The 20,092-nt window shown below is 41.3% G+C and overlaps 1 protein-coding gene across 4 annotated transcripts in view; it reads left to right on the forward strand.

Moving 5' to 3' along the window:
* LOC122561259 (uncharacterized) overlaps positions 1-20,092 on the forward strand; it is an 83,964-nt gene that overhangs the window by 1,193 nt on the left and 62,679 nt on the right. For 3 of the 4 annotated variants that reach the window (XM_087998808.1, XM_087998810.1, XM_087998809.1), the window contains exons 1-9: positions 1,994-2,145; positions 11,301-11,366; positions 11,650-11,706; positions 13,740-13,784; positions 14,430-14,525; positions 15,374-15,493; positions 16,080-16,127; positions 17,750-17,785; positions 18,908-18,955. In XM_087998808.1, the coding sequence (XP_087854934.1) occupies positions 11,312-11,366; positions 11,650-11,706; positions 13,740-13,784; positions 14,430-14,525; positions 15,374-15,493; positions 16,080-16,127; positions 17,750-17,785; positions 18,908-18,955 (505 nt within the window). In that variant the 5' untranslated portion in view covers positions 1,994-2,145; positions 11,301-11,311. Of the gene's footprint in view, positions 1-1,993; positions 2,146-11,300; positions 11,367-11,649; positions 11,707-13,739; positions 13,785-14,429; positions 14,526-15,373; positions 15,494-16,079; positions 16,128-17,749; positions 17,786-18,907; positions 18,956-20,092 lie in introns of those variants that run through there. The other variant, XM_043712885.2, reaches the window with a different exon arrangement.

Raw genomic sequence — 20,092 nt, forward strand, 5'->3', positions numbered from 1 at the left:
ACCCCCGCTTCATTGACAATGTGTACCCAATTACCAAAGCAGTGATTAGGAAAACTTTGTCCCCAAAAGGTCACAAAAACACTGGGTTGAGTGGAGGTGACAAAATCTAGATGAGGTTTAGGGTGGAGTTAAACTGAGGCATCTTGGAACCAGACAATGTTACAGAGGATTAATTAGATGGCTTTTGTATTGTGGCTGGGATACAGTCTGCACTAAGCTGTGCTCACTATAAAATATTCAGGTCATTAAACATGTGGTTCAAACTGACTCTGTGGCTGGGAATGAAAGCAGAGACAGGACACTCTCATCACTTTTCCCAAGGCTTAACTGGAGTTAATTAGCTCTCATCCAACACTGAGGAGATAAGCAATGTGAGAAAAGAGAGACGGCAGAGCTGTGGAGAGAGGCGTGGTGATGTGGTAGAATAAAATATTGCCAACGAATGTGTGGACTCTGCTCTGATGCCATGTGGAGAGAGTGGAGGATTGTTCTCCTTAGAGAAGAGAGGTTAAGGAGAAACATATTAGAAGATGTTCAAAATCACAAACAGTTTGAATATAGTCAATAAGGAGACAAAGTCAGTAACCAGAGGGCGAAAGGCAATTTCTTTCAAGCAGTAAGCTCAGATTTAGACTGTGCTACCTGAAGGTGTCATGGGAATGGGATCATTTGTGACAATTGTAGTGAAAAATGGACTATCAATAAATTTATCAACTTTCATCATCTGAATTTAATACCTGAGTCTTGGTTTTTGAAAGGATACTACTGACCCAAACTGGCTGCTATGGTCACCCCACAAACCTGACAAGCTGTGTGCTAAAAATGATAAACGTTTGTTGCGACCAACTGAGAGGGGATTTAAAGGAGAGGAGCCAATCGCCTTCCTCACTGGATTGTAATAACTATCAAAAGGAATGGACAACTATTTGAAAAGGAAACATGCACACATGTTACAGGTATAGAATAGGACTAACTGGATAGTTATTTCAAAAGAGCCGGCACTGGCATGATGGACCAAACAGTCTTCCTCTACACTGGTTACATTTGGATAGATAAGAGTGGAATAAAATAAAGGTGTTCCCATTGAGCTGGGCACAGTGTAATCTTGGGGAAAATGGAGCTAAATGCATACAATTCAAGGAATCAAAAGGGCAAGAGCATCACAGTATCAGAGGATGTAGTGAGCTTGGGATGGCACTGGTAAAAGGGTAGGAAAAGTCACAAAGTGAGAGACGCAGGAAAAGAGAAAGACAGAGCAAGTGAGAGAGAGAGACAGAGAGAGAGAGAGACAGAGGGGGGATAGAGAGAGAGAGAGAGGGAGAGAGACAAGGAGAAAATAAGGAAGAGAGGCAGGGAGAGAGTGAGAAATTCATGGGGAGAGAAAGACACACCAAGAGTGAGTGTGTGTGTGTGAGAGAGAGAGAGAGAGAAACCAATCTATGTTGTGTCATGGTGTGAGTATTGAAACAGTTAAAATCTGATCCAGAAGGAGAGTAATAGAGCTAGAAAGAAAAAAATGTACTGACCCCTATAACAGTCAGGTTTGACCTCCCATCCTGATCTCTGTGTGTATGTGGTTTTTGGGAAATGCACTTGAATCTTGAAACTTAGAGAATTACCTGCCGCCTACCTCACCCACCACCATAACCCTCAGAATATACAATCTGTTGGTGCCAGATGAGTCAGCAGAAATGAGAGGGACAGTTGTGTGATGGACCCAGAGTTGGAGGGGAGACTGTGTTTACCTCTGAGCTGGATTCCCTTCTGGAGGTAAAATTAGATTTGGGGCAATTATGGTGATTTTGTTGAAGTCGGGATCAGGTGACAACTAAGAGACACACGGAGTTGGAAATCAGACAGGTGAGGCTGTTTGTAAAATTACAGCTTCAGGGCAAGGTTTGTTCATCTGGGCGAGACTTTTAGTCATTGTGGACCTGCCCAGACTTCACCTCTATGAAAGCAACAATCAAACACAAATCAGATTCGAGCTATTAAATTAAAGAAGAGGGAGAGAGAGAAAGGCATTCCAATCAAATCAGTCAGTGCTCACACCTTCACATACACACACGATAAGTGCAGTGTAAAAGAGAGAAAGCAGCACAATCAGCAGCTCCCACAGATCTACAACCCAGCACGGAGCAACAGGTAGGAACTATTTAATTAAGCAATTAGAAAAACTTCATAGACTTTGTAAACTGAAGGCAAAGTGTGGAATGCAGAGAGTGAACTCCACCCATACAACTCGGAACCTCGTAAACAGTCCGATCAGACATTTCTCTGCAGTTTATGTTAATTCTTCTGTGTTTATTTATGAATTATCAACAACTCAGATTTAATTTCATCTCTTGGCTGAAAAATTTACTTTATCTCAACATAACTTTGAAAAGTGTTTAGTTCTTGATGTGGTTTAATGGAACACGATTGGTGGAGGATCTGTGACTCTGGAGGGTGGGAATAGGAGATTGTTTTTATCAGATAGTTGTGATCTAGAATGCATTATAAAAAGATGATAAAAACAAAATTTTCAAAATACAATATTTGAAATGGAAACATTCTCAAAGATCTGGGAAAAGTGGGGCTGATTATATTAATTAGATGGATCTTTAAAGAATTGGCACAAGTAAAATGGGGCAAGTAGCCTCCTTCTGTGCTGGTCCATTCTGCAATTCCTTTTTATGGAACTGGCTCAACACAGATCAGGGATAGGACGTAAGACGTTCTGGTCTGAATGTCTCAGACTCACTGGTCGATGTACTGAGGAAACCAACTACGGCTATCCCTTCAAATTTCACACTTTCTCAATCTTCATCCTCTTTGAAAGACCGATGGAGAGCAAACCTGGTTACCTCGCACGTACGCGCTCTCTCTCTCTCTGTCTCTCCACTTTGTTGCAAAGTGTTATTTTAAACTTTTTGCTCCACTTCGTCTTGCATTCTGACTGGACTGATAGCCTCATTTTGAGCTGGGAAATGTCGCTGTCTAATCTCAGAAAAGAGTTGGATCCCTTGTGCAAAGTGGGAATGCTGGATGTATGTATGAGAAATGAATCTGGTCGAACAATCATGAGACTTGAGTATTCTGGTTAATCTCCCACATTCGCAGTATATGGATTAACAATAGTCCAGTAACATAACCACTGTGCTCAGAGCATGACCCAGGTACCACTGCAGTGGAGGAATGCTGAGTGGGGTTTCAGTACAGACAATGACAAAACATAATATTTTAGCTAAAATTATGGAGACATACATATTGAATTGTGTGAACCAGCTAGGAAAGGAAGTGTTCTGGCAGTGAAGGTGAACTCTGTACTGAACCTGTACAAACATTTCAGAATTGCATTTAATTAGCAACTAATTGGGTAGATCAGAGGACATGTGTCAAGTAGTTCAGGACTCTGGTCAAGCTGACCATAAGATCACTAAGACTCAAAGGATTATGTCCCAGGAAAGTCACCATCTGCAGAAGTTGAGTGACTATGGGCAACTGAGTTATGGTGAAAGTTTAATATAGACCTGGAAGGAAGTGAATCAGAGAGGACCTTACAGCGAAAAACAGTGCTGTTTATAGGTCAGTACTGAACATTATTTCATGTTACAATATGTTCCATTACTGCAGGAGAAGAGATCCAGACACAAATTGAGAATGAGAAAACTCAGATCAATAACAGAGTGACTTACAGATGATGAGGAGGAGGGCAGTCTTTCGGATGTTTAGCAACTGGTTGAGGCAGTGGTGTGGTAGTCACCTCACTGGTCTCGTAATCTAGCACTCCAAGCCAATACCTTGAGGACAGGGGTTCAAGTCCCATTGTGGCAGCTGCTGACATTTGAATTCAGTCAAATCTGGAACGGAGAGCTGACCCAATAGTGATTGTTGTAAAAGCCCAACTGGTTCATTAATGTCCCCTTAGGGAAGGAAATCTGCCATCCTTCCCTGGTGTGGTCTACATGTGACTCCAGGCCCACAGCAATGTGGTGACTTTTAATTGCTCTCTGGGATAGGCAATAAATGCTGGCTAGTCTGTGGTACCCAATTCCCGAGGACAAATAACAAAGAAAGGATTATACCATAAGCAATGAGAGGCTAGGATGAAGTAGATAGGCTGAGAAGCCTCCCTTACTTGGATTCCTTACATTCTCTTTGTGAATGTTAGAGGCTTGGTGATCCTTCAGGCCTCTGAGAAATCACAAAGTAGATATTCAGAATAGGTGGACCTCATCAGCCATTCTTCTCCATGTGAATTGACCTAATGCTGAAATCATCGAGGAGAAAGGGAGGGCTGCAGATGCTGGAGATCAGAGCTGAAAATGTGTTGCTGGAAAAGCGCAGCAGGTCAGGCAGCATCCAAGGAACAGGAGAATTGACGTTTCGAGCATAAGCCCTTCTTCAGGGCTTATGCCCGAAACGTCGATTCTCCTGTTCCTTGGATGCTGCCTGACCTGCTGCGCTTTTCCAGCAACACATTTTCAGCTCTAATGCTGAAATCAGTCTGATTTTCAATAACTAAATCTAGCAGCCACTATAATCCTGAAACTTATTGAGTGTGACACCAGGTTAGGTAAGTGGTAGGAAACCAGCTGGCTGCCTCAGTCCCTTTGTGTTGTTAAAGGCAGTCTCGCACGCTCACCCTCCCTCCCTCAATCTCCTTTCTCACTGCCTTGCATGCTGACTGAGCAGAATGACATGGGACTTTCCACTTTGTAAATATTTGCTCAGTTATATTCGCATCAGTTTGCCAACGGAGTTTCGTGTGAACACACATTCCTACAGAAGGTCAGGATGTGAGCATTTTGAATCTTACAGTAGAGTACAGATTGCTTAGAACTGATGTGGGGAACTACTGTGGCCTTGAATTTGATGGTCTTTTAATTCTTTATGTGGATTGTTAAAATAAAAGGGAAGCTCTATGATATCAAGTGATTAAATGATCCTTGCAGTAATTTGAGAGCAGTGTTGAATGAGGTAGATATTACTCTCCCAGTGAAGTTACTTTCTATGGTTTACCAACATACCACAGGAGCTGCTGGGATTAATACCCATTAACTCTGCTTCTGCTGCAATGTACGGGTGTCTGTGTTACTGGGGCTTAACCCTAGGAACCAGGAGCCTTGAGAGAAACACCCACAACTGGGTTTTCCCTGATCGTTTGGATCTGTACAAGATCAGCTGATTTGCGGCAAGCTTTCCTCATCCAGTTTCCATTCCTTTGGTCCATGAGGTGTTGACTTGCTGAAGTTCAGTCCAATGCATTGCGACACAGTTTGGTCAGGAGGAAACACCCTTCTGAGGTTAAAGGTTGTGTGATTAGGAATCACACCAGGACAACAGTACAGTATCCAGGACATCACACCCAGTGCAATACTGAGGGATTCTAGAACTGTCAAGGGTCAGTATTGAGGGCATGCTGTACTGGCGGATGGTCAGTACTGAGGGAGTGCTGCACTGTCAGAGCGTCAGTACTGAGGGAGCGCTGCACTGTCGGAGGGTCAGAACTCAGGGTGTACCACACTGTCAGAGGGTCAATACTGAGGGAGTACTGCACTGGCAGAGCGACAGTACTGAGGGAGTGCTGCACTGTCAGAGGGCCAGATCTCAAATCATCAAATGCAGTCTGACATTCTCTTGCCAATTCAAATTTATTGCCTTTCTTTAATAAACATGCCAAAGAAGTCTCCACAGGGCTGAAATTTGGAATGAATCTCTGATAAAATCCCCTCATATATTGCAAAAGTTTGTGTCTTAAACATCGGAAATTCCAAGATATTTTTGCCTGTCTGGATTCTCTTGGTCTTGTCTCAAATCGTTTCGCCTGAATTCACTTTTAGCCAAATTTATGCCGAAGTTGCCTCTTTCTAAACAATGAAACAGTTCATTGAAATTTTGTTAATGTTTCACCCAAGTATGCTTAAACACAACCAATCTCTTCATGATATTGTTGGTTCATTTTTTGAAAATTTGTTCAGACTTTTTCATTTCAAATGGCATGATTTTAAATTGATAAAGTCCATCTGACGTTAGAAAAGCTGATATTTCTTTGGCTGTGCGAGTCAGTGCAACATGTCAATATCCCACTAATAAGTCAATTTTTGCCATAAACCATATTTGCCCAATCCTTTCTGTTCAATCCTCCAAACTTGAAATAAGATATGAATCTGCCTTTGTTATTATGTTGACTTTGTGATAACTGGTACATGCCATTGTGATCCATCTGTTTTTGGCACTATTACAATAGATGAGTTGAAACAACTATGAATTTGTTCAGTAATGCCATTGTCCATCATGAACCTAATCTCTTCTCTAACTTGAACTAGTTTCTCAGGTTTGTGCCTGTAAGGATGTTGTAATATAGGTATCCATCACATTAACATCATCCAAAAATGTTTTTCCTGGCCAATTTACAGAAATTGACTTATGAGTCCATAACAGCTTTTGTAAGTCACTTTGATAGTTTTCTGGAAGATAAAAAAATCATGCTCGCTAATGTTTTAAACACCTCCATATAATCCATTCTAATCTCTGGAGCACTGACTTCCAAATTTTCAATTTCTGATTCATTTTCCAGTTTTTCTGGTGTTTTTATTTCGGTCCCTATTTCTTTCACTACTGTAAATACACTTCTGTTCTGACCATCCTCCCTATTGTAGAATTGCTGAAAGATATTAAAGTGATGCGCTTGCTGATTTCTTCTCTGAACTGGAATAGTCATTACATAGTTCACATCATTAAGTTGCATTTTGATTTGACAAAGTCTAGTGAACCTTACTTATAATGATGCCTGGGAGACAGGTAACAATACAATCACGTCTCCAGAGTTAAAATTCTGAGTTGTGGTCTTTTAATCTACTCTAGTTTTCATTGTTCTTTGAGAGCTTTTTGCATACCTGACAAACTTTGGCTAGTTTGCCTGAGAACTTGACACATAGTTTGGAAATGCAAGCCCTGAGATTTGATTTGGACATTTTTCCTTAATTCATTTCAAGGTTTCTTTAACCTCATCCCTGTATGTCAGTTCAAAAGGGTTCAATTCTGTGGACTCTTTAGGGATCCCTAATGGCAAAAAGCATCAAGAGAATTGCTTTATCCCAATTGTCAGTAAAGTCCTGACAAGAAAGTCTAATCGTGGTTTTTTTATATATAGTTGGATGTCATCTTTCCAATGTTCTTTGCAATTATGAAGCTAAGCTTTTATTCTCAAACTAATCATTATTTATTTGAATATTCATGACATAAAATTTGAACCTTGATCTGATGTTATGTCTTTGGGTAAACTGTACCTGGTAAAATAAGTAAAATGATTCTGTCCACAGATTCCTTAGCCTTGGGAATTCTTGTCAAAACGTTGTTAAATTGTTAAAAGATACCGATTCTCACTCCAGGTTTTAGGGAAGGGTATTCTACCATCTTTTAAAATCATAATGAACAATTCATCAAAAGCTGTTGTTGGAATTAAAAACTCGGGTTTAATTGATGTTTGAGGCTTCTCCATATATGGTATGTTGAACCATATTTCACCATATCTTTATTTAATCCTGGCCATTAAAAATCTTTTAGTATTTTAGCAAGTTTTTCTAATCTTAAGTGACCTGACCTTGGAATTTTGTGAGTCACTTATGAAATCTCATTATGATACACAAATGGAACTACCAAATGATGGGTTACTTCCCATTCCTCATCAGTTGATATTTGAGGTGATCTCCATTTCCTCTTTAACACTGTCTCTCTTAAATAATAATGCTTTGGTTTAGATTCTGATTTCTTTTCTGAGTATGGTATTTGGTGCATCTTTCCTTCAAACCAGGATGCATCTACTCTACTTCTAGTAAAGAAAAGAGTTAAGTATGTCAAACTTAATCTCTTTACGTTCACTCTTTTAGATTAGATTCGCTACAGTGTGTAAACAGGCCCTTCGGCCCAACAAGTCCACACTGCCCCTCCGAAAAGAAACCCACCCAAACCCATTCCCCTACCCTATATTTACCCCTGACTAACACACCTAACTCTGTGGGCAATTTAACATGGCCAATTCACCTGACTTGAGTTTTGGAAAATAATGGCAGATAACTGCATCTTTTCTCATAGATTTCTCCCTTCCTGTCTAATTTTATGGACATACAATCTAGTCAGGGAATAATCAAGGACATTCCTCATGAAAACATCACAGTTTGTTTTCCCTCCATTGATTGATCCACCAATCTCACTGAAGCCAATATTTCTGATCCAGCTAGGTCATTCCACACGATAAAATCCATTTGTTCTATTGTTCTCTGTTGTATTACTCCAACTACAACTTATCCATTTACTAAATCACAGAACCCTGTGTGATTTCCCTGTTTATCTCAAATTGTTATTTTATTTCCTTCATTAACCCCCCTGGAAGACAAAATATATTGTCAGCAAGTATAAGTGACTTACTTGCTCTAGTGCCAAGATTTTTCTTGATTTATTTCCTTAATTAGAAAAATAATGAAATATCTCTTCCTTTGAAATTAAAATATTTAGAAACTCTGGTGATCTGACTCTTTTCAGCAATCATTGAGGAAGAATTTTGTTGGCTACCCTTAACCATCTCTCCCTTCCTATTTGGTTCTGATGGAACCTGCTCCATCTGTAGCATTGCTACGTTTGTAATACCCATTTCTTTACTTGATTGCACCCTTTTCTGAGGATTCCTTAGATATTCCTGTCACAGCAATTAGTCTCTCATTTAATTACAACAATAGGTTTTGTTATGTCCAATTTTATTACAATGGAAGCATGTTATTTTCTTTATATCACCTTTAGGTTCTAGCCTTTCTCCTTTATTATTTTGGCATCCTTCTATTTGTTCCCTAATATCTTTTCCAACCCCAGATTTTCTATTCCTCCAATTTCCTGTGGATTTCAATATGACCATTTCCCACATGGAACTGTCAATGTGAAATATCATAGCTGCCAAAATTTCTGCATCTCAGATATTTGATAGTCGACACTTGTCAAAATATGTCTTAAGGGTTCCTGGAATAGTACTTCTGAATTCATCCATTATCATGATTCCACTAATTTTCTCAATTTTTCTCTAATCTCAGTGGTTGAAATCATTGATTCCATACCATTTATATTTCCTCTGCAGGTTCTAAAAATGTCTGATTAGGTTTCTTTTGTATAGACCTAAATTTTAATTGATAAGGACCAAGCTCTTAAGCATTGAATATTGTTCTCTTAACAGCTTCATAGTCTGCAGATTGCTTTTCTGACAAACTGGTGTATATGTTAATAGCTGTTAGGACACTCTGTAACATTAAGGCCCTAGCATCTTACCAGCTATCTTTTCAAATTAGATGAAATATCTTTCAACTTCATCCTCTGTAAATTTAGATACTAAACATAAATATTTAGTTAAATGAATCAGAATTATCCACTGGCAACCACCTCTTTTTTCTGCCTTTGCTATAAGCTTCTCTCTAACTCATGCTTTGTGATTTCCTTTTCTTTGGAATTTAAGCATTTTCCATTTCAACTCTTTCGATTTCTTTTTATTTTTCTTGCTCCTCACTTTCCATTTCAAGCTTTCATACTTTCATGTTTCTTTCCATTTCTCTTGCTTCTGTTTTCTTTATTCCCCAATTTCTCTTTAATTCTAATTCTTTTCTTTCCATTTCCAATCAAATCGAAGATAATTCGAACAGTGACATATCAATTTCAGGGGTTCCCTTCTATTAATCCTCAATGTTGGGTAATCACTTTAAGCATCCTATCTTTAAAAGATCCTGCTTTAGTTCTACCTCCAATTTATCCACTGAACCTCTCAGTGTTGCCTGAAAGATTTCAAATAGATTTTCTATTCCGAGAGAAGTCTTGCAGTCAAAGCCAGTTTGAAAGTTGAATCGAGTAAGATACTTCACATAGATTCCTGTATGGTCAGTACCTTCATGAACTCATTTTCAAAGATTCACTGATCCCTCTCAAATTCAACAGTTTTCTAACCTGCCAAGAGCTGCCATGTCTTTATGATCCCAGCTGATGTTAGTACTGGACAAATCAGATCCCAGAATGAAACGTGGTTTAATTGACCATAAGTTTGAGTTTTGCAAGTTGATTTTCATTGTGGTTAGCCACAAAACACATTCACAAGTGGCTGCCAATGTACCTTGAAGAAAAGAACATAAGGTTTATTGCCCTTTTTTTTTAGAACTGTATTATGCATACATAACAACTTGGAAAACATTTGCCATAAACAGCAAAATTACATATTCATACCATTCAATCCCAGTGCAGTACCACTCATAGAATCCCTACAGTGTGGAAGCAGACTATTCAGCCCAAACCAACCCTCTGAAGAGCATCCCACCCAGCCCCATAATCCTGCATTTGCCAGGCCAATCCACCTAGCCTGCTTATCTTTGAACTGGGGGGGGAAACTGGAGCACCCAAAGGAAACCCATACAGGAGAACACGCAAACTCCACACAGACAGTTGCCCGAGGGTGGTATTGAACCCAGGTCCCTGTGAGGCAGCAGTGCTAACCACTGAGCCACTGTGTTGCCCACCTATTATTGCTGTTTAATTTCAAACCAAGCAAGAGATTGTATTTCCTTTCAGACACTTTCTACATGTTTACAAGGTGTGATTCATTCTTTAACTGTCTCTCCCTGATACCCACAGACACAGGATAACACACTGTCAATTCCCACTTGAGCTGTAAAGAAAAATACAGGCTCCTTCCAGTTAGCTTAATTACTTATCTGCTGCCAAGCAGCACATCTGCTGGTATGGATCTCTTCTTCTGAATTGACCCTGCTGCTAGTATGTATATATGTATATGATTGTGTGTGTGTGTTACTTTTTCAGTATTGTAAATAAAAAACTTAATAAATACTTCAGCAATTATCTCATCAGATGGCTTCTCTCTTCATTTTGCTGAAATTATATAATTTCTGGGAATTGCTGTTTTGATCCAGTGGTTAAAAAATAGATTTCTGATCCTTTAAAAAAGAAAAGGTCTGTGTCAACTAAAGCTTACTTCTGTATTAGAACCAAGTTCCCAAATTAATAAACAATAATAATAAATAATTGTACGATAGAAACTCCTTCACAATTGTCAGAGGGGTAGCATTGAGGGAATGTTGCACCATCGGTGGGTCAGAACTGAGGTAGTGCTGCACTGTCAGAGGGTCAATAGTGAGGGAACACCACACAATTGGGAGGTCAGCACTGAGGGGCACTGCACAGTCAGGGGGTCACTACTGAGGGAGTGTTGCATCATCAGAAGTCAGTCCTGAGGGAGTGCCCATTTTTAATATCTCTTTCCTCTTTCTTTACAGCTGATTATGAAATGAGTGGTGTACGCAATTATCAGAAGTTGAATCACGAAGATTGCATGGACAGTGGTATGTGGACTCTGCTGCTTCTGGTTTTATTCTGAGGGTTACTGTATAAAACAAATCACATCTGAGAGTATTTACTGGAAAAATTGCAAGGAAATTTGACTAGTTGAAGTAGAATTACCAACATGGAGAGATGACATGTTGGGTCACATACAGGCTATGGTCCTGACTTGGAGGGTCGGCTTGGAACCAGAGTGATTTCTGGAGTGGACTGATTATGTGGGATTTTTGAACTAGATGTGTTACTCTGATATGTGGTTAACCACGTCTCCAATCCCCCGAACAGGTATCTTTGAAATAGAGAACAGCAGAAACAGGAAGATAGACGGCTACTCAGACAATGGTAAGAAGCCACTTGGCAATGGGCCTTGTGTGCAATTGAAACATAATGTCGGAAGGATGTAATGGGACAATAGATTAGCCCAATGATGAGTCAATGATTGGGCTGTGGTGAACAGAGATTTTTAGGAGGCAGAAAGAGGACAGGTGAGACAGCGTGATTTACCCTTAGTTACTATGATTCCCATGCCTGAATCAGTAACATTCTCCACATATGTCAGGACACCAGTATTAGCTGCACTGACCTACCTGAGTGATCACTGACTGCTGGTGATACAAATCCATGTTCCACTTTCCCCAGTTCACATGTGCTTTGAGCACATTAAAGACTCATTCAATCCGAAATAGATGTTCTTGGGCCTGCATGAAACCTGTTGGTCTTCCAGTGCAAAGGGTTATCTTTGACTGAGTGTTGCAGGCTGGTACAGTCCAGGACTACGCACTGAGGAATGCACTAAAGCTTGGGACAGATATCACCATGGCGCCACCATGATAAACACCACCACCTGAAGCCTTTCTGCCATGATGTCCCATGGCTCTGTTGTTTTGCCACCTTAAAGAACATCTTGTATCCTGTATTGGAATTTGAATAGTTTATCCTCATATTTTGTAAGTGTTACAATTTTTGCTTTTGGATTGAGGCAACTAAGACTGCAATTTTCAAATGAGAAATGGAACATTTTAATTATATTTTCCGTAATGTCCAGCTTGAACAGTTTTGGAATTAGCTTTTGGATAATTTATGAATAAAATATGTTTCTAAAAATAAAAAAAATCACTCCATTGTTGAGGGGCTTGGTTGATGGCTCCTGACACACAGTGAATTGGATCCTCAAACAGATAGCATCAAGTCCAAAGGTTTCCAGCCTTAAAGTTCCTTTTACCACCTACTGCTGCTTCGTTTTATCATGCTGGTTTCTTCAGTAACTGATTGTTAATTTTTGTACCTCTATTTCAATGTACTTTTGGCCAATTTGCCATCTTCCACTCTCTGTAAACTCTAAAACCTTGCTGTCCTCGAGTGCTAACTTGATGCCAAGCCAACTCGCCCGTTGCCTTGTACTTCCTGAACTACCTGGCAACATCTCAATTTTAAAATGCTCATCTTTGTTTTCAGATTTCTCTGTGGCCTTGCCCCCCTCCATTTCTTAGTAATATCCTCCAACCCAGAAGTCTCACAACACCAGGTTATATTCCAACAGATTTATTTAAAGTCACAAGCTTTTGGAACACTGCTCCTGAGGATTTTAAATAAACCTGTTGGACTATAATCTGGAGTTGTGTGACTTTTGACTTTGTCCACCCCAGTCCAACACTAGCATCTCCATGTCAGCTCATCCAACCTCACAACCTTCCAGGATCTCTCTGCTCCTCCAACCTGGTCTCGTGCATTCCCACATTTTAACTATTCCACCATTGGAGGTTGTGTCTTCAGATGCCTGGGTCCCAAGCTCTGGATTTTCCTCCCCAAACCTCTCCACCCCCCCCCCCCCCCCCCCCCCCCCCCCCCCGCAACTGTACCTCTCTCTCTTTTCTTTCAGATATCTTTTAAACTTAGCTTTTTGTCTTTTCTTCAAGTATCTCCTTTTGTGGTTCAATGTTAATTTTTAAAACAATGTTCCTTTGAAACATCTTCTGCACTATGGGTGGCACAGTGGTTAGCACTGCTGCCTCACAGCGCCAGAGGCCTGGGTTCAATTCCCGCCTCAGGCGACTGACTGTGTGGAGTTTGCACATTCTCCCCATGTCTGCGTGGGTCCCTCTGGGTGCTCTGGTTTCCTCCCACAGTCCAAAAATGTGCAGGTTAGGTGAATTGGCCATGTTAAATTGCCCGTGGTGTTAGGTGAAGGGATAGATGTAGGGGAATGGGTCTGGGTGGGTTGCTCTTCGGAGGGTCGGTGTGGACTTGTTGGGCTGAAGGGCCTGTTTCCACACTGTAAGTAATCTAATCTAATCTTGCTGTGTTTTGCTGTGTTGTAATCGCTACAAAAATTCCAATTGTTGTTGTTGATCAATCATTTCATTCTTATGTTGCAGTTGTCACAGAGGTGATAACAACAAAAGTGACCTCACTCCCACCACGTGAGTATCTCTGCAGAAGTTTTGGAATAATGGAATTGGGATATTAGGATTATATAGTGGGAATTACTGGACAGAAAGTCTGGTTATGCTCCTGTATAGAAATGAACAAGGAAATGTCTGCTCTGAGGATGAACTCAAGGAGTGATTAAGGGCCATTAAGGTTCCTTTCCAAGTATCTCCATTTACCTTCTCATTTGCTCATAGTCTAACACTCTGTCTCACTCCGGCTGTCATTTTCTCTGTCACCCTGTTTCCCTGACTGCTACCCTCTTGCCATTTTCTTAGTTTTTCATTAAACCCACCGTCGTGTTCAATTGAGATATTCAAAAGGACATTGGATGATTCATTGAATAGAATCAATGTGCAAGGTAAAGACAGAAGAATGGGACTAAGTCCTGATGCTCATTTCGCCAGTGCAGAGACGATGGGCTGAAGGGTTTCCTTTGGGCACAGTAACATCCTTCTGCGATTCAGCCCTGGTAAGAGTCTGGTGAATTTAAGCTGCACTCCTGAGGTCAATAAGTCTTCTTGAAGGTTTGCTGCCTAGAGCTGTACACATTTCTCCAGGTGTGAACTAAATAGTGCTCCGTGTAGCTGAAGCATAACTTCCTCTCCCCTGATCTTCCTTTGGTTTGTTTCCTGCAGGAGGCACTTACAGTAGCACTGGTTCTTCCTCGCGACGCCAGGTTGTCACAGGAGGGGCTGGTACAGAGGGTACCATAACCAGCTATAACAGCACACGTAAGTATCACAATGGAGGAGGCAGGAGAGGGACAGCAGTGAAAGAGAATATAGAGGAGAGAACAGATAGATGGGGAGAAGATAGAGGGAGAAAGCCTCAGCAAAGTAAGTGAGAGAATAAAGGATAGATATTAGAGAATGAGAGTTGGTGCGGGAGATTTTGAGAGAGGGAAAGATGTGTGAGAGAGACACAAAGACTGGGATGAGGCGAGTGAGATTGAGCAAGAAAGGGGAGATACAGAGTTGGAGACAGACAGAAAGAGATTGAGGGACAGTGAAAAGGAGGAGAGAGACAGAAAAAGAGGAGAGAGAGACAGAGGAAGAGAGGCCAGGAAAGAATGTGGGAGAATGAGCATGAGGCATGAGGGGGCAGTTGGAGGCACCCCATTCGTGCCCTCAATTGCCCCCCCCCAGATTGAGGCAAATTGAGGTACCACTCAGTAACGCAGCAGAGAGGGCAGCCTGGTTTTAATAGTCAGAAAGGGTGAACACTTTTCTCACTTGTGAAACATCAAAGGCAGCGGTTGGAGGGGGCCTTTCAGGTGGTTGTTAATTGATCAGTTAAGGGTCTGTATTGGTCAAGAAGGTCAAACGTGGCATTGCCACCCCACATCTGAATTGGCAGGAAGGGGACAGGTATTTCTGGAGCATTAATCTGACCAATGACTTTCTTTACCTTCCACGTCACTTCCAGGGAGGGGAAAGTTCTGTTGTCACCTCCTGGGACACCTGTCTCAAGAGTTCGTCTCTGTCTATCTGTCCTTGCTAGATCAATTCTGATTAATGAGGTGAATGTTGATGCAAATGTTTATCATAATAATGCTGTAAGCCTGCTTATTTGCCAACAGAGGGACGAGGCACTTCCGGGGGATATTCACGTACCCGATTTCCCAGTTCCACACTTTCCATTTCACCAGATACAACGTTGGAACGGAAAACATTCGTCAGCCGGAATGGAGGATATGAGGGTACGTGGAGCAGAGTGAACTGTGACTGACAACACAGAGAGACGGGGAGAGGGAGAGACAGGCAGAGGGAGACAGAGAGAATTTCAGAGACAAAAACACTTGGGGAGGGAGAGAGCGAGACCAAAACAGACAGTCAGGTCGGTAGAGACAGAAAGACAGGAAGACAGAGATAGAGAGACAGGAGAGATACAAATAGACTTAGGGAGAGACAGAAAGAGAGATCTTAGAGCGAGAGAGACTGAAGGGAAGAGAGAGGGAGAAAGAGAAACAGAGAGCGGGAGGAACAAAGAGAGAGGTAGAAATGCAGGGAGAGACAGAATCAGATAGGCAGACGAGGGGGAGAGAGAACGAGAGAGTAAGAGAGAAAAATGAAGAGATAGAGAGAAACTTGGCGAGAGAGAGAAACAGAGACAGAGAGAGGATGACAGAAAATGAAATCAAGAGAGACAGTAAATAGGAGAACTTGGTGGAAAGAAAGAGTAAGGAAAATAATGGAATTAAGAGCAAGAGACAGATTCAGGCTGATAATGTTGAATGCAAACTGCTGAGGAGCTGACTTGAAATAAATGTTTTCTTTTCTTTTCAGGAAGTTCCAGTGGCAATTCCTCCCCAGAATTCTCTCGAAAAGAATTCAGTAAGAAGATCCAATTTGCATTCCTTTCTGATTACTCAAAAAATAAAGAGGATGCAAGATCCCAAATATTTGCCCTGTCACTAATATTGAAGGGTTTGACAGGATAATGTAGAGGGAGCATTAACCTATAGCCAGCCTGTGATGTGGTACCTAGATTCACAGAATTGTTACAGCAAAGAACAAGGCTACTCAGTCTATCATGTCTATGCTAGCCCTCAGAAGCAGCAAAACATACAGTACCACCCATTACCCCTCACCTCATCACATTCTGCACATTCTTACTTTTAGATAATAATCCAATTCTCTCTTGAATGGTTTGATCTATCTTACCTCCACCATACTCTCAGGCAGTGAATTCCAAATCCTAACCATTCACTGTGTGAAAGGTTTACCTTTGTCACATTATTTCTTTTTCTAATTACCATAAATCCTCCCACCAATTGGAACTGTTTCTCCTTACCTAAACTCTTCATGATTTTGAATCCCTCAATGAAATCTCCTTTGAATCTTTCTTCTATAAGGGAAAGAGTCCAAACTTCTTCATTATTTCTGTTTCTGGTGTTCCTCACTCCCAAGAACCATTCTTCTGAATCTTCACATCTATCCTAAAGTATGTTGCCCAAAACTGGGCATGAATCGAGTGTTTTATCCATATTTAATACAATGTCTTTGCTTTTGTATTCTGTGCCCCAATTAATAAAGGCCAGGATGCTGACTACTTTACCAACTCCTCTCTTAACCTGTCATATCTTCTTCATTTGATTAAGGCCGATATGCCTCTAGTCCCTATGCTTCCGAACCCTCTTTAGAATTGTATCCTTTATCTTATATTACCCTTCAATATACTTCCTACCAAGGTGACCACTTCATACTTCTTCACATTGAACTTCACCTGCCCCCTGTCAGCCCCTTTCGCCAACGGTCTATGTCCTTTTGAAGTTCTACACTGTCCTTCTCACAGTTTATAATGCTTCCAAGTCTTGTATCTTCTGAAAAATGATGAAATTGTGCCCTGTACACAAAGGTTTATGTCATTAATATACATCAGGAAGAATATGGGGTATAATATTGGCCACATGGAATTTCCCTACAAGCCCATCTAACCCGAAAAACATCCATTAACCATTACTCTCTGTCACTCAGCTAAATTTTGTATCCATGTTCCTACTGATCCTTTTATTTCACAAGCTCTAACTATGCTCACAGGTCCATTGTGTTTCATTGTATCAAGTATCTTCTGGTACTCCATGTACACCACATCAACAACATTATCCTTATCAATCCTTTCTGTTACCTCATCAAAAAAAGCTTAAGTAAGTTAGTTAAACACAATTTGCACTGAACAAGTCCATGCTAATTGTTTCTTGTTCATCAACCTCCAAATGTCTATGTAATTATTAATTTTGTCTTGAATTATTCCTCCTATGATATTCTCCACAAATGATGTTAAATTGATTATACTTAAGTATACTTAAGAGGGAAATTAGGACAGCAAGAAGTGGACATGAGATAGCATTGTCAAATAGAGTTAAGGAGAATCCAAAGAGATTCTATAAGTACATTAAGGGCAAAAGAGTAACAAAGGAGAGAACACTAACTAATGTCTTATTGCTTGTTTTCAGGTACCTCAAACACTAGGGGGAGGAGTCAGAGTCGAGGTAAGACAACACCTGCCCTGTTTGCCAATGGTTGATACTGTGTCCATTACGTTCTTTAGCCTACAAAGGCATCATTGTGGTTCTCAAAGCAGCAGTTTGTCTGTGTTTCTGACACAGGTCTCAGGTGTGAATTCCAACTGCAACCTGACTGCACTCAGCATCTCTGACTTGCTTAGTGGATCACCCTCTCACCTGAAATTAGGTGGTTTGGGATTGTAATACACTTCTGAGACATGAGTCTAAACACAGGCTAACACTCACGGTTCAGTTCTAAGGGAGCCCAGCATAGTTGGGGATTCAGTATTGAGGGAGTGCTGTATTGTCAGGGAGTTAGTACTGGGAGAGTGCTCAGCTGTCAGAGGATCAGTAGTGAGTAATTGTCATACTGTCGGAGGATCAGTACTGAGGTAGCACTACACGGTTGGGAGGTTTAGTACAGAAGGAGTGCTGCACTATCAGAAAGTCAATACTGAGGGAGTGCTGCGGTCAGAGTGTCAATACTGAGGGAGCATTGCACTGTCAGAGGGTCAGTACTGAGGGAGTGCTGCACTGTCAGAGGGTCAGTACTGAGGGAGTGCTACTTTCTTAGAAGGTCGTCACTGGGGAAGTGGTGCACAGTCTCTTTGTTGAGCTGATTATTTTTGATCTTGAGGCATTATTTCAAAGCAGACTGTGATATTGTTCCTCAGATAGGCAATAAAGCCTGGTGCTGAAGTCGCGTGATTACACATTTACAAACTTCACACATCAACAAGAACTACATAGATACAGCTCCAATCCAACCTCGACAGTTTCGACATGCCCCAGATGTGAGCCAGTTAATACCCATCTGGATTTGTTTGGAATAATAAAATGAAATTTATTACCAGCATGAAAAAAGACACACAAATAATGTGGAGGAGCTCTCATCCGAATAATTTCCCCCCTGAATTGTGTTCTACTACGTTAAAGATAGTGTTGAAATGTAAATGCTGCTAATTATGGAAATGTTGAGATGGTGTGAGGTTTCAAACTGTCCTAACCATAATGATTGTTGCTAAGCAGGGTGAGTGAGGGACAATATAAACAGCAAAGACTGTACTACCTTCTTCCACTGAATAATTAGAGCTCATTGTGTTTCAGAGAGTGCAATCCGGGCCCGGCTGCAGAGTGCTTCACCATCCGGACGATGTAAGTACCACTTCCACCTGTCGGCAAATTCTGGACCACCGTGGGAAGAGGGTTGGGTCTAATAGGATGGGACCCAATTTCCCAGCCTTTGTTGTATCCATTCTCACTTCTCCCTCCCTCTGTGTGAACCACCTCCCTGGGAGGAGGTGAACTGGGGTTCACACTGGGAGAGAGGGAGCCTGACTGGTGAGAGGATTGTGAGGATTGCAGAGTTATAATCTCAGGATAGTTTTACAGATTAGGCTTGTATTCACCTGACTAAAGAAGATTAGTCAAGGTTAGAATCATAGAATCCCTACAGTGTGGAAACAGGCCCTTCAGCCCAACATGTCTACACTGACCCTCTGATGAGTAACCCACCCAGACCCATTCCCCTGCCCTACTATCATATTTACCCCTGACTAATGCACCTAAACACTATGGGCAATTTAGCATGGCCAATTCATCTAACCTGTACATCTTTGGATTGTGGGGAGAACGTGCAAACGCCACATAGACAATCGGCCGAGGCTGGAATTGAACCCGGGTCCCTGGTGCTGTGAGGCAGCAGCACTAACCACTGAGCCACTGTGCCATCCCCCATATTTGTGACTATTAAAAAAATTTAATAAGGTCAATGGAATCTCTCTGCTGGGTGGGGTGTTCCAGAACAAAGGGGCCAGATCCTTAACACCTGAGCCAGGCTATCTGGGAGTGATGGGAAAAAGTGAGGACTACAGATGCTGGAGCTCAGAGTTGAAAAGTGTGGCATTGGAAATGTACAACATGTCAGGCAGCATCTGAGGAGCAGGAGAGTCGAGGTTTTGGGCATAAACCTGATGAACATTTCTAGTGAAGAGATTACGCCCAAAACATCGATTCTCCTGCTCCTCGGATGCTGCCTGACCTGTACTTTCCCAGCGCCACACTTTTCGACATTTGGGAGTGATGTCGAGGGGCTCTTCCTCACACAGAGGGTAGTAGAAACCTGGAACTCTCTGTCCTCAAAATACAGTGACGCTGGAAATATCAAATCTGACATGGATAGATGTTTGTAGAATAACGGAGGGTTAAGGGTTACTGAAACAATTTGGAGCTGATGGAGGTAAAATATGGATCTCGATCTAATTAAAAGCTGCAATGGTCTCAAAAGAACTG

Source organism: Chiloscyllium plagiosum, unplaced genomic scaffold, assembly GCF_037043375.1.
Source record: "Chiloscyllium plagiosum isolate Xiang-an unplaced genomic scaffold, Cpla_swu_hap1 HiC_scaffold_22, whole genome shotgun sequence".
NCBI lineage: Eukaryota > Metazoa > Chordata > Chondrichthyes > Orectolobiformes > Hemiscylliidae > Chiloscyllium > Chiloscyllium plagiosum.